Source organism: Trachinotus anak, unplaced genomic scaffold (genome assembly GCF_046630095.1).
Source record: "Trachinotus anak isolate AG129_WGS33_773 ecotype Australia unplaced genomic scaffold, CSIRO_AGI_Tana_v1 ptg000010l, whole genome shotgun sequence".
In the NCBI taxonomy this organism is placed as follows: Eukaryota; Metazoa; Chordata; class Actinopteri; order Carangiformes; family Carangidae; genus Trachinotus; species Trachinotus anak.
Window position 1 is genome coordinate 13,728,638 of NW_027273861.1, and position 14,921 is coordinate 13,743,558.

A 14,921-nucleotide genomic window follows, 5' to 3' on the forward strand; every position below is an offset into this window, starting at 1 on the left:
GTTCACTTACTGGAAAGTGAGGTCTAAAATGTTCATGAAACGGGCTCACACAGTTTACAGTGTGCACAGTGGATACAAACAAGACTCATGAGCCGTGTAAATTGTGTGTACTTGCACACAATTCGTGCATCAATTAGTTTCCTCGTTAAACTGCCACCACAAGTGTATAACACAACCTCTTCATGTCACCCTTGAATAGAGGAATAAAATACTGCCTTCCTCACACACACACACACACACACATGAATCTCCTCCTCCGTCGTTCTGCAGCCCTTTCATGACCCCACTGCGTCTTTAGTAAGAGACTCATAAAAGCCTAGCTCCTGCAGAGGTTCCTTTCTTTCTCTCTTCCCTGCAAATCTTTTTCCTTCAAGGGATTTCTGAATGGGTAATTACAGCTAAGATCAAGTGTTAGTCTAGTGTTGGATATAGCTTCCACACTATGACTGGGTGAAACCATGATTCATGAGATTTTTCTTTGACATTATTTACACCAGCTGCCTTCAAGGTTCCAGCAGAATTTCCTGAAGGTCTTTAGATCTCCTGTCGTGTTTGGACGGAGATGGCAATGGGAGAAGGTGGAAACATTCAGATAAAGGAGAACACAACGTGACTCATGGCAGTGAAGTGACGAAAAACAACGAGAGGATGGCCTTGCACAAGCAACAACGTGCAGGGAATCCAGTTTAAGAAGCAAAGAAGGCCGAGTGATGTTATAGATTTAGAAGTTACCAGAAAACAGTCAGTAAACATGAGAATGAACCATCACATCTCCTGTCTGCTGGTTGTGGATGAACGCCCGCTTTAGTGCGCAAGCTACATACTGTATACACATGGTTAAACACAGGGGGCCCCTAAAAATTTGCTTGCCAAGAATATTTATGCTGCATCGTTCTGTGAAACCAAATCCCTGCTCTGGTTTTCCTAGAATCAGGCCTCTCAGTGAGTCATCAGAGCGACCATTTATACTGAGGATTTCACCATTTCTTCGGGTTCGTGAGTTTATGTTTGCATGGCTGCTTAAACACGTGTTCATGAGGTTTGTGTATTACTTTCCCAGATTTGTGTGTGCACGACTGACTGTATGTTGACTGAGGGTTTAAGTCATACCTGCAGTCACACCTGCAGAGTGTGAGTGTTTGCTTCAGTGGTCTGCTCTTTTAAACCCTCTAAACACAAGTAAACTTTGGAGACAGGAAGTAAGGCAGATAAAGGAACAATAGTGGTGTGTTTATTGCTAATTTAAATATTTGCAATTAGTTCTGAAACACCACGTGGACTGAAAACATCCAGTAGATTCGCTCAACACTTCTCTGCACAGGCTACGAGATGATCTGGCAGAAATGCAAACAGGGAAATGTAAAACAAATGTCCCGCCTTTTAGGTTTGCAACGCACCAGAAGAAAAAGCAGCAACAGGAAAGTGAAGGAATTCCTCCCCAGCAGGAAATCTATGCTCTCTCCGCGGTGATCTTTTAATTTCCTCAGCAGGTCTCAGAGTCAAAAGCCAAACTAACTGGAAAATGTCAGATCTGTATTCAGACCAAAAACACCACTGGCAGTCCGTCTTATTCTGAAGAAAAAAACAAACAAACAAAAAAAGCTCATCTTCCACAAGGCTAAACATCATTTCGATGATGTTGCCGGGGTGTGTCTCATTCAGGCTATTTAACAGCCGTGCTCAAACATCTCTGCCCTGTCGTTTATCACTGTGCGTCTCCCTTGGGGTCAAGCACAGTAACCACAGTGAATGCAGAGATTAAGACAGATCACAGGCTGAGGGATGGGCGTTGTCCTTCTGTCTAATCACTGGGTTGGATCTGCTGGTCAGACTATAAGCGTCGTTTTCCTAGCAATCATTGGTACACACATGTGCATATAAATAAGTATACATACTGCATATACAAACATGTAAGATGTTAGAGAAGGTAAATATAGAAAAGCAGTTGATTGCTGAGGAAAAGGGTTCAATCATGCAGAAAATGTCAGTCTGTCATGAAGAAAAGTGGCCCAGTTACAGGTTTTTTTTTTTTTTTTTTGTCCAATCTTTGCATTAAACTTCATGTTTTGTCTGGTGCCCAGGAGACAATGGGCCCTCTTAAACAGCTCAAAAATCATAATTAAGATTGTAATACTTTATGACTTGACCTAATTTTATAAGAATTGCTTATAAACATTAGTTTGAAGAGACGCATGTTTCAGAAATCCTCTGTTAAAACGTTGTATTACAGCTGATAAGTATGATGAAATAGATTTGTAACTGGTGTTGCTGGTACTTCTTACGCAGCACGACTCCTCCCAAATTCCAAATACATCTATTTGGATCTGCAACAGTTTGTTTATAAAAGTTAGACAGTTATCCAGTTCGACCCCAGAGATGTCTAACTGGCCCCTAAGAAAAGTAACGTAATGATGTGGGATTTTTGGCAAACAAAGGAAATGTGCTGTATATTCATTCATTCTATTCACTCTGGTTCGTGGCAGAGGGATGAAGAACATAAATCTCAGGGTGATTTCTCTCATGTCTGCTCTTATCCTCCACATGTCCGGAGTTTAGAGTTTTCTAGCTTCTTCAGTGTCCCCACCAATACTGTAGCTTTAACTGCCACCATAAAGTTCTCAAGTTTTTATGTCCTTATATGATTTGAGGGCATGGGGAAAAGACATTGTGGTCATTGTCATCTTTTCATGCTTTGTCATGGTTTGTGAGATATAGACAGCTCAACCACAGACTGTATATAAACAGTGCTCCACCAATGGAATAGGAGTCTCTGTAACACACCCTCACTGCTCAGAAGATCCGTCTGAGATATCCTGGATATCACGCATACCACAAGCAACAGCTGCCTCTGTCAGGGCTTTTCATGCCACACCCTCAATAAAAACTCAGATCATGAATTATACAAATTTAATTTATGAATAATGACTCAGTCTCTTGCTTTTATTTGCATTTCCTGTTTTGATTCCTTCATTTCACTTCCTCGTGACGCACTTTGTAACTGTGTTAAGCACTAGGCTACACATAGAAAGTGTATTATTACTTTTATATTAAAAAAAAAAAAAAAAACTGACTCTGGGAAGACAAAGATGGCTAAAGGATAAAAGGCTGGTCATTAAAAGTCTGCAGGTCTGCATCCCATTTCGTAGGATTGCGCCCCATCTGAGCAAGAAGAAAAGCCGCTGCTATAGGAGCCTCTTGTCTGAAGAAAGACAAGAGGAAAAGGGAAAGCACCAGAAATGGTATATTTTTAAACCTAAATAAAATCACATTATTCTCAATGCTACATTATAAAATACATCCGTTTTAATGTTTGACTAGAGAAAACATAACCTCCTTTTAATAGCATTTCTCCACTTAAATAAATTCCATATAATTTCTTTGTTCTTTATACCAAGGTAACATAAGTCATAAAAAAAAAAGTGAATTATATTAATTCTGAGTCTAAAGCAGTCTGATGCAACTTTTCAGTATAGTCCTGTATAAATCTAACAACTTAATTGATAGCTGATAATGAAGACTAATAATAGTGCTGGCCTTAGACTGCGGGCAGAGCGCTGGGGGCCGCGGTGCATCAGCCCCCCAGTGATTGTGAATGATTTCTCTTCAGTGATTCAGAGCAGGGACAAAGGTTAAACTCCGCCCTCTAAACTGCAGCCAATCGTGTCTGAATATTCAAATGAGCCACCCATAAAGATGACTTGGAGCGGCAACTGTGACAGACCTCAAGAAGAAACTTCACTCCTTAACCACAACCGCATGCGACGTTGACCGGTGCGCTGTGTGTTAAAATAACGGCTGGATATAAAATCACCCGACCAACATCCACAGAACTTTTTATTCAGGATATTTTTAAGAGAGAGAGAGAGAAAAAAAAGTCTCAATAATATGGGAGAAGAAAATATCAGTTTTTTGACTGTTTGGATAATTTTGGGAAACATTTTTACAACTTTTTCTTCTGTCCCTGAAGCTACCACCACTGTGTTTGGTAAGACCGACCTAACGTTGCATTTTTTTAATTAATTTATTATTTTTTTTGCCAGGATATTATTTTCATGAGTTATCTGCAGCTCCAATGAAGTCAGCATATGCGGGAAGCAGGTTAATAAATGCGTGCCTTTGACCGGGAATAACCCCGTAAAAAGTTTCTGGTCTGCAGGTCTGCATCACATTTTATAGCATTCAGCCTCATGCCAGCAGGAAGAAAAGTCGCTGCTGGGGGCCTTTTGTCTGAGGATAGAGAAGAGGGAAAAAAAGAAAACATCAACAGTGAAAAACTGATTATTTTAAATCAAGATCAATCATTTTTTTTATGCTACAGTATCAAAGTACATCGATGTTAGCGATGAATTAGAAAAACGTTACAGTCTTCAATTAAAATCATTCAGACTTATTCTATTTTTTTTTTTTTTTTTTTTTTACATTTCAAAACAAGAGTAGACTCCATGAAAGTAGGAATGAGATTGGCTTAGAGTTGAATTTGCTCCATTTTTCATATATGCATCTCAACTTCGGCAAACCCAGACATTAATGGTGTTCTCGGTTATAAACACGAGCTGGTAGAAATGCAGGCAAAAGGGGGCGACACCGCCACGTCCTATGTCTACGTTTTGTTGCTGCTCGACTGAGTCACGCTGGCGAGATTAGTGCTCAGTTAGTATAATTGACAAGAGCAAGTCTTTAACAAGCTGGTTGTTTGTTGAAGAGGGTTTAGTTATTTTTTTCTTCTGCAAGCATCAGTGTTTCAAACAGCTGTATCATTATTTCATGAATGCATATGTTTAAATTGTGTGAGAAAAATGTTATAAAATTGACCTCTTCCCTGGTCAGAATCCCATCTGAAAACAGTCACATGCATTTCTGTCATGCCACAACAATTTAATAATCTACTGCATAATGTCTCTCTCTCTCTCTCTCTCTCTCTCTCTCTCTCTGTGTGTGTTTTGGTTGCAACAGTAAACACCACAGTCTCCACTTCTCCCCTGCCGACCACTGCTGAATGGATCACAGAATACACTGACATTGTGTCCAAGTTCTCCCTGCGCACGGCAGACATCCCTGATGATGACATGTGCTACATCGTGGCTGGCAGGCCTGAAACCATCAAAGAGTGTGAATTCAACGCAGAAACGCAGACCTTCATTGTGATACATGGCTGGACGGTATGTTACTCAGCATACATTATATATACAGGTGGCCTTTCATTAGTCTTTCCTATGGGTGTTTCATGACTAAAGTATCTGTTTCTGTAATGATGAAGTTGTCAAAAAACTAATAACAGATTAAAAAAACAGTATGTTGCATAAACATAAAATAAACAAGGTGGGTGAGTTCTGTCAGTGCAATGTTTAAACAACCAACTGACTGATCATAAACACTGAACCAAGTCCAAACCGATAGAGCCTGACAATCAGAGTGTATTGACAGTTTTGAATCAGGCTATCTGGTGAACATCCATTCAGTAAACTGAGATAAATGTAACAGTCAACATCCTCAGAAAACTCTTCCTGAGAAAACAGTCTGAAAGTGATGAGTAAACAGAGCAAACCGTCCATGCATCTCCTCCTATAATGTGATTTAGAGCCAGTCAAGCAACACGATGTGAACTTGATGATACCCTGGCTGCTCTCCAACCATAGGTCACAGGATGAGGGCTAAGGACAGCATAAATCACGCCATACTACAGCTGACCTTAGAAATGAGTGTGACCGTGTGTGTGTGTGTGTGTGTTTTACTAAAGGTGACGGGGATGTTTGAGAGCTGGGTGCCCAAGCTGGTGTCTGCACTGTACGAGCGTGAGCCCACTGCCAATGTGATTGTGGTGGACTGGCTGACCCGTGCCAACCAGCACTACCCGACCTCTGCAGCCTACACCAAACTAGTGGGCCGCGATGTGGCCAAGTTTGTCATCTGGATACAAGTGAGTGTTTTCGCGGAACAACATCCAACCTAGTTTACAGCTAGATTACAGCTGGAATCGCACTTCCCACATCCTCTTTGTTGACAAGTGCTGTTGACCTACTGCTTGATCTGCCAGCAAAGAAACTAGAGCAGCTGGTGAATCTGTAGTTGATGATGTAATGATTTTGTCCCCAGCGGATATGTTTTCCCACTGGTTATGATTTTAAAAGCTCCATAAAGGCATTTTACGGCCATGTCTGTGGCTCACAGCAGCCCCTCATTACAAGGCTCAGTATTTGGTGGAGCACAGCCTTTATGTAAACAACTTGAAGGCGTATTGGCATCCTCTGTTTACATTACTTCCAAGTTTAAAGCTTGCAAAGTTTTGGCAAAGCATAAAATAACACGAATTAATCCTCGTCTTGGATAATGTCCCAGACTCTATTAAGACTTGGACTGAGTGCCGCAGAGCTTATCCAGGTTCAGCCTCCAGCAAGTCTGCCGGATTCACTTTAAACCATTTTTAAGGTCAAGCATGTCAGGCTTTCTGACACATCTCATCCATCTCTCCCCTTTCAGAAAGAGCTACAGTTGCCCTGGGAGAGGATTCACCTGCTGGGTTACAGTCTGGGAGCACATGTGGCTGGAATCGCCGGAGACCTCACTGACCATAAAATCAGCAGGATCACAGGTGCGAACCTTAACTTAACCAATGAATCAACATCTGCATACATTACATTACATCCAGATAAACGTATGCATGCATAGATACATACTGTAGGTACTCTCAATTGCAATTACTTCATTGTATATCGATAAACCTGCACCAATTCACATAATAGCACTTGATTTAAGCTTGAATTTATGAACAGAGAATTGTCGAAGCGCAACATTATGTTATGATTAGTTTATTATAAGTTCTAAATAGAAGATTCATTAAAGGTAAACTGTGCCTTGAATCGCGCAGTGTGTTACCTCCGCTTTACAAATGAATCAGTCCAATTATGACCATGTGTATTGTGTTTAAAACAATATTTGGCCAATTTGATAGAGACTTTAAATGTCTAAATTTACTGTCAAAGCTATACATGCAAACATGCTGTACTGTACCGTAACATATAAGCGCTTTTCTTTCCAGCCCAGCTCATGAAAACAGCACAGCACACCAGTGAAATATAATCTGTTGCCCGTTACATTCCAGGCCTGTATTGTATGTGTGCATATAGCCAGTTAGTAGGTCCAATCCCCCGATTTGTCTCTATGAAGTTTGTCCAGCTTTGAAGTCTCTCTGACCTGCTTAGAATAATGGTGTGTTTTTTTCTGTGGGAGCAGCAGCCCATTAAGAGCCCTCAGTCTCTGTTTCACATTGTTCTGAGCTGCAGTGACTCTGCAGAGCTGCACATGGCAGAAAGAAGCCAAATGAAACACATGCTCAAATGTTTTCATGCACAATTTTTAATAGACAGATCAGTCTGTGGAAGTGATCAGATCAGTCTGTGGAACTGATCTTCTTTCTCAGCTTTTGCGTTCTCATCCACACCCTCTATCTTCAGTGCGGCCACAATGAGTTAAAAACAGCTTCTGCTTTCTCCTCTTTCTACCCAGGTCTGGATCCGGCTGGTCCCACCTTTGAGCACGCAGATGACCAGAACACCCTGTCCCGAGATGATGCCCAGTTTGTGGACGTCCTGCACACCAACACCAGGGGCTCCCCGGACCGCAGCATTGGCATCCAGAGGCCTGTGGGCCACATTGACATTTACCCCAACGGAGGGACCTTCCAGCCGGGCTGCGACATCCAGAATACTTTGCTGGGGATTGCATTGGAAGGAATCAAGGGACTTCAAAGTATGTGCCACAAACCCTCCCTGCTGTTTGTAATTAGTTTTAGCCGCTTTCCTAAGGTTTTAATTTATACAGTGCAAATGCTGTGGTTTGTTAGCACTCAGTCACTTTGGCAGTGGGGTAATACAGCCAGTGTGAAGTCCACACAATCCACCTCCATGTTGGCAAGCCTCTACAATTATTATTAAAGTGTCACCATGTTACAGGAGTTAAATTTAGGGAGACCCTGTTACTCCAGTTGCTCAAACCTGCTGGTACCAATCTTTTCCACCTCCTCCGTGTGACACACTGCACCATAAATACACAAGTCTGCTCACATTAAAGTGAACTATTTGCAATAACCTTGTTGTGAATCATCAAGACAGGTTCATGTAAGTTTACAGACACCTTGACTCTATAAAAGCTTTCAGGGGCTACAATTGCAATTTGCTTGCCTCCAGTCATAACAGCTACAGATTCTCACAGTATGTCACAGACATGTTCTTTTATATGCAGAGATAAAAGCCTTGTGTGCTGTTTTGATGGTTCACTGTCTTAGCTGTTGCTAAGTGCTTTACCTGAGCAAGGCAGTACTAAGTGAAAGATGCCATATGGATCAGCGTTTAGTCTACGCTGACACGCGAAGCATCATAAAAAGCCGCACATAAGGAAGATGTTTTCTCTGCACAGCATCATCTAGGAATAGATGGAGAGCTTTCATAGTTTCTTTGCTCTGTGTGTGTTGCAGACATGGACCAGCTCGTCAAATGCTCCCACGAGCGCTCAATCCACCTTTTTATCGACTCTCTGCTGAACACCCAGCAGCAGAGCATGGCGTACCGCTGCAACTCCAAAGAGGCCTTTAACAAGGGACTGTGCCTCAACTGCAGGAAGAACCGCTGCAACATGCTCGGCTACAACATCAACAAGGTCCGCACGGCCCGCAGCACGAAGATGTACCTCAAGACTCGTGACATGATGCCATACAAAGGTAAATACCAAGAAAAAAAGACATGCGCTTAAAAGGAATATGGTATTTGTCAATTATATTTATGTAAAGGGGAATTTGTAGGTTCTGTGTTCTCTGCAATACAAACAGAGTGAAGAAATACATTTAATTACAGTAGAAAAACCTGACTGGATTTATGTACTTTACTGAGGATTAGTGAAAGTTGAGTTAAGTGATTCACATACATTAACTGGAGTAATTTCCAGTATGTAAGCTACTGTTGCTGAATGTACTCAGTCTGGATGTGGCTACTTGGAGATGGAATTAATATTAGCACAGTTAGTGTTGTTACAAATAGACCACACACGATTTGTGGACAGGGAAACTCTAACACATGTGTACAACAAGTAACAAGCACTCCTGAGGTCACATGAACAGGAGGTCATGGGTTATTTTTAATGGCTGGGGGTGTGCTAAGGTAATGTGACACTGCTACATGTGATACACTATCAATGGGAAAGTTTATTTAATGTTTTGGCACAAGTCAGCAGTATTATTGTTGTACAGCGAAATGAAACACATTTTAGAGATGCATATGCTTGTTGAAAGCTTCGTATGTTTAGTACACACTTATGTAGTAATATATGAGGGTGTGTCAATTAAAGGTTTTTGCACAAAGTCCTGGTTGTGTTAAAATGTAGCACTGTGAGTGTCACATGTGGACAGAGAAAGATCAAGGTTACATAAGAGCTTTTCTAGTATTAAAATAACCTTAAGTCGTGTTATGAGGCACATGGACCAGTTGCTGGGAACTCGTCACACTGTGAGAGAGTGTGTCTTAAGTGTAAAACTGAGCCTCAGTGAACTGTATGTTTCCTCCCCTCTCACAGTTTTCCATTACCAAGTGAAGGTGCATTTCTTCAGTAAGGACCGACTGAGCTTCACAGAGCAGCCAGTGAAGATTTCTCTGTATGGAACCCATGGAGAGAAGGAGGGCATTTCTTCTGTCCTGTACGTACATCCAACAGTTTTAACATCTACCCCATGAACACCAACACCAAACATGCATGTGCAAATTTCAAGAAAAAGGAAAGAGATAGTCAACATGGTGTTTCCAACTGTCCTGACTCTAAACAAACCGTAAAGCCTCTCAAGCTGCATTCGTCATAAACATACATGCTGACACGCACATGCCAAGAGTGCCTTTGATATGAGAAGATGACCTTTGAACGTCTCATTTCCTTTCACCCCGAAGGCCAGTCCTGAATGGTAACACCACTTTGTCCTTCCTCGTCACCACCGATGTCGACATCGGGGACTTGATGATTGTGAAGCTGCGCTGGGAGAAGGACGCGATCATCAGCTGGTCCGACTGGTGGGGCAGCAGCAAGTTCCACATCCGGAAACTGCGCATCAAGGCTGGGGAGACCCAGTCTAAGTAAGCTGCCAGCAACACCTAAACACAGAATGACAGAATAGACCTGGTGATATTTATATATTTCTAGTGATTTTTAATATGACATTTAAAACAATTGTTTTTCTGCATAATTCCAGGGTGATCTTCAGTCCAAAGGAAGGAGAGTTTGCCTACCTTGTCAGGGGTGGAGAGGATGCTGTCTTTGTCAAGTCAAAAGAAGACAACAGGACCCGTAAAGAGAAATTGTAAGTTAAGAAATAGCTTCCTTTAGATGGAGCCCTGATGGGCCACCTAAACAATGAGCCTTGTTATGTATCATCAGAAGGTGGAGTTCTCCTGTTCACTGCTGTCTTTTGTTCTTTCCAGGATGCACAAGCTGAAAATGCAGGGCAGTCTTTTTGGGCAGAACGACGCTTGAAGTTGCACTTGACCACACACCCACATCATGCACATTATCCATCTTGCCATACATACCCAAAGATGAACAGCACACAGCAACACTGGGAAAGCCTTTGCAAGTAACTGGACATATATAGTGACTGCTGCGTTTTTCTGATTCTTCCTGTTTTTTTCAACTCCCAGTGCAACCAACACAACCTCAATGACAGTGCTGGAAATCAGTCTGTTCATAAGCTCTCTCCTCTCTCTGAACGCTCTCTCAGCTGCTGAAAAATGTTTCAGGTTTCTTTGTGATAATGTGCTCACAGTTTTACAAATTCACAGTAACTTTTGCTGCATATCTTTGTAATCATTTGTTTATGCTTTTGTAGCTGACATGTATTGTGTATATTGATTTTAATGTAATTTGAAATCCTGGACTGGTGTGTTTTCTTTACTTATGTGAACTTGAATTATTGTTCATGCAAAATGATTCAGAGTGACAGGCATAGTTTAGGCACATCCTTTTGTTTTGGTTTTTTTTTTTCGTTTTTTAAATAATCACTTTGTCCCTAATGTTTGTCTTTACCTAGCCACTAATTGCCAACAATCAACAGGGACCAAAGAAATATTTACTATCTACTGAACGGAGTATCACAGTGGTCATTGTACATACCTTTTTTAATCAATATTATATATATATATATATATATATATATATATATATATATATATTTTTTTTTTTTAAATATGAGTTATGTGTTCATATCTGGTCTCTTGAGCCTTGCTTGTTCTTTGATTGTGTTTTGGTTATTGTGTCACTGGTCACTTTAAAAAGCCCTTTGTCCCCTGCAGCCATATTAGATGTTAAGGTCATTGAGGTAGCAGTCAGCAGGGACATGCATTCTTTAGGTTTGGTCATTGTTTTCATGATCCAATGATGGCTAAGTGTGCCTGAAAACTTAACGAATGGGTCAATAGTCTCTCACCTGAAACAGTTTACCTCTTTGACTTAGCTCAGTCTACAACATGCCCTTATTTTGAAAGGTCAAAAAATTGCTTAAAATTTAAAAATGCAAACCTTTGAAATTTGTGATGAACTGGCCTACATGATAGCCATAATACATCTCAAGAATACTTCATCTTGTATTTATTGAATGTACATTTATATATTTGTATATTAAGCTGTAATATATTTTGCCAGGCTTCCATTGTCATCTGTATTTTTATAAATGAAGCGTTTTATGATTTTATGCGAAAGGCTTTGGAACGATTGATGAAATTGGACTCCATGCCAGCTGTTGAGTGCATTTGTATGTATAAAGAAAAAGCCCAGGACGGTTTAATAAAGACATAAACAACACATTTAAATCGTTCAGACTGCTCAAGTTGCTTTGAGATAATAATTAAATAGATAACTTGTCAAAAGATTGTGGACCTGTGTTGGAGTTAAAGTTGTCATTCATGATCTCATGGATGAGGAACACTGTCTTTGCTTATCTGTTACATGTCAATGTAATCAGAGTAAAAAAAAACAAAAAACTTCTAATGGTAGCAGCTCATTGATTTGGGTGAAACTTGGTGAAAATATATTAAAATGTTAGTGATGACAGATGATCCTTTTGAATTACATATCTGCTGTCAGGACCCAGAGGTTAACAGCTCCTGAAACTCAAACTAACAAGTGGTAAATCTAACAAAAGGAAAATATGAAAAAGAAAACGAACAAAAAAAAAAAAAATCAACACTGAAAGTCATCTTAACTCACTCCACTTCAGTCAGTAGCATTTCCCATATTTGATAATGATTAAATCAAAGTTAAAGAGAAAAAAGGCATGAATGCAGCTCCAGAGTATTTTATAAAGTCCTCTTCTGAAATGGGACATGCAGTATTTCTATTTAAAAAAAGAAAAAATCACATATAAAATCACATAACACACATTTAATCCATACAACTGTCCACACAGGCTGTGTAACAGCTTGTGTTTTTTGTATTTGCTGGAAGTCTATTTTCTTTTGTTTTACACAAATAACAACTGTGTATTGGGATTGGGTTCTGAGCACAAACATGGGTGACCTTCACTTTGTACTGCACCTAAACACACACTAAACACCTGTTTCGACACTGATGGAAAACTGTGTATAGCTACAACAGTTGTTATACGCTGCTGCTGCTGCTGATGGTGCTTTCACTCCACAGCCTGTGACAATGAACTGATCTGTACAAACAAAACAGGGAAAACACTCATAAAAACATTGCTCTGCAGTGCCACTCGTAGTCAAATGCCCCACAGTGTGTCTTTAAGTAGGTTGTTATTGATGGTGTATGGCTCAGCTACCTCTTTCCCCTGGCTTTACAACTGTGTTAATAGATCATTGTAGATCAGCCAACATCCGAAGCCACTTAGAGCTAACATCAACAACAACATGTTTTAGTAGTACTGGATTATAGCTGGTTGTTGTCGCTAAGCCAGCTTTGCTAAAAATTCTAAACATATTACATAACACCGAACCAATGCAAAGTATGACTGAGAAAAAAAAAAAACATGTAGCTCTGATTCCTTGAGTTTGCAGTTCCTCTGAAAGAGATTCTTGCTCGAATGAAAAGGGAGGAAAGGCAGTTGTGAGCTAAACAAAGTTAATGAAGTGAAAAATGTATGATGAGTAACTCACGCTTCAGTTCCTTTTACTTTGGATTATTCTAGTTAGTTGACACTTGAGAGGCCAATCTGCCCCTCAGCTGACAGCTGTTTTAATATGAATTTATCAAATCAAATGATTAAATCTTGAATTTATCTGTAACTGTTGCATCCAGAATTGGGATATTGTAAAAAATAATGATGCATAATCACATTTTTCCACTTACTGTTTCTTCTAACCATCAAGGAAGCAAAAAATTGCATTGCATTGACAATGCATTTGACAATGTTTAACCCTTGACACTGAAACATCCCATTACTGTATTTCTGCTGTTTATAATCTCTACAAATCAGCATTTTATGATCTTCACACTATTGGTGGGAAATACCATTGGCTGACAGGATGGTACCTTTCTCTGACACCTCCACTGGCTTTTCTGGTATTGAATGGCACATTTAAACAAACAATATTCTTCATTGGATATAAGTTGTTTCTGAAAAGATCTAGGTCCAAAACTCAGTATTTGATCCCTGAGGTTATACAATACATACCTTATATCCTTACACTTCTAGAACAACAACACCTGATAAGAATGAATGCAAGCATCTGTATCATTGTGCCATGAAAGCAATTGCATATAGGAGAGGTGTGGAAAAAGTAAGTTGGTTTCTGGTTGCATAATAGTAAAGTAAAACATCACGTGAACATCCATATATCGCTCACTGTGGTCACTGTGGAAACATTCCCTCACGGCATACCATCAGTCTGCAGCCTGGCTCTATGCCGATTCACAAAAATGAATCAAAGGAGAAGAAATCTGCTCCCCGGCATGTTAAAGAAAATCAAAAGAGCTACAAATGTTGTATGTATTTAGCTCTATAGAATTGTTTCTTTTCCTGGAAATGATTTAAAAACCTAGATCCCCTATAAGACTCCCTACTGGCAATACAATATATTGGTCTTTTGCATCAAAGTGAATTCTCTGACTTGTATTTGTGAATCTGAACATGTGCAACATCATGTGGGATTCCTAGAAATAATGTTGGAAAATAAGTCTTGGAAGTACAGAAAATTTAGGACATTTTGTTGTTTCCAGAACTTTGTGGAGGAGGTACTGACACTTGCAAATCTCTGCTGTGGAGACCTGACTCTCTCTGCTCTTTATTAGCTCCTCGTCGCCACAGCAGAGTCTTTCCCCAGCAAAGACAATCAGAACTGCAGCGGCATTAGTGGGAAAACAAATGTAGTCACTGCTTTTCAAGGAAAGTGTTGTCACGTTCATAGAAGAGTAAAAGCTCATGAAGCCAGATGGCCTGCTGTGGGAGCAATGTCTGGTGTGTGTGTGAGTGTGTGTAGAGGAGGAGATGGAAGAGAAAGAGCAACACTGAGTTAAACAGCCTGTATTATGCAGCTTTCCTGGTGTTGTTTGCAGATAAGCAAAGGCTTGTGCCTCCTAGGCCTCTTATATAGTTACAGGTTAGTTTTTGGATGAATGTGAAGACTTGTCCTCACAGGTAGACAGCTGGGCTGTCATTGGCTGACATGGCAGTTCATCTTATTCAAATCAGAAGAGGCTTCAGATGCTGCAAACCTGCCTGACTGGATGGAAGTGTGTGTCCACAGAGGACCTGTGTTTTACGTCAGTCCCCATCTCCCCTCTCCCTTCATTTTCTGTCGCCAGTCCACTGTTGGCTATCTAATGAAAATAATAATAAAAAAGGAGGTTATGAACAAAGCCAGAGGTCATTCATTTAACAAGAAAGGATGTATTTTTGAAAATGCAATGACTAACCTACACCAACATGTCATCCCCAG

At 40.3% G+C, this 14,921-nt stretch overlaps 1 protein-coding gene across 1 annotated transcript; it reads left to right on the plus strand.

Annotated features, from left to right (window-relative positions):
• The first annotated feature begins 3,715 nt into the window (after positions 1-3,715).
• On the plus strand, positions 3,716-10,904 carry lpla (lipoprotein lipase a). The gene is made up of 10 exons (XM_071487738.1): positions 3,716-3,985; positions 4,954-5,159; positions 5,738-5,917; positions 6,478-6,589; positions 7,504-7,746; positions 8,471-8,713; positions 9,562-9,682; positions 9,927-10,109; positions 10,226-10,333; positions 10,455-10,904. Exons 1-10 carry the CDS (start codon positions 3,886-3,888, stop codon positions 10,504-10,506), a joined length of 1,548 nt encoding a protein of 515 aa, XP_071343839.1. The 5' UTR covers positions 3,716-3,885; the 3' UTR covers positions 10,507-10,904.
• The last annotated feature ends 4,017 nt before the right edge of the window (positions 10,905-14,921 follow it).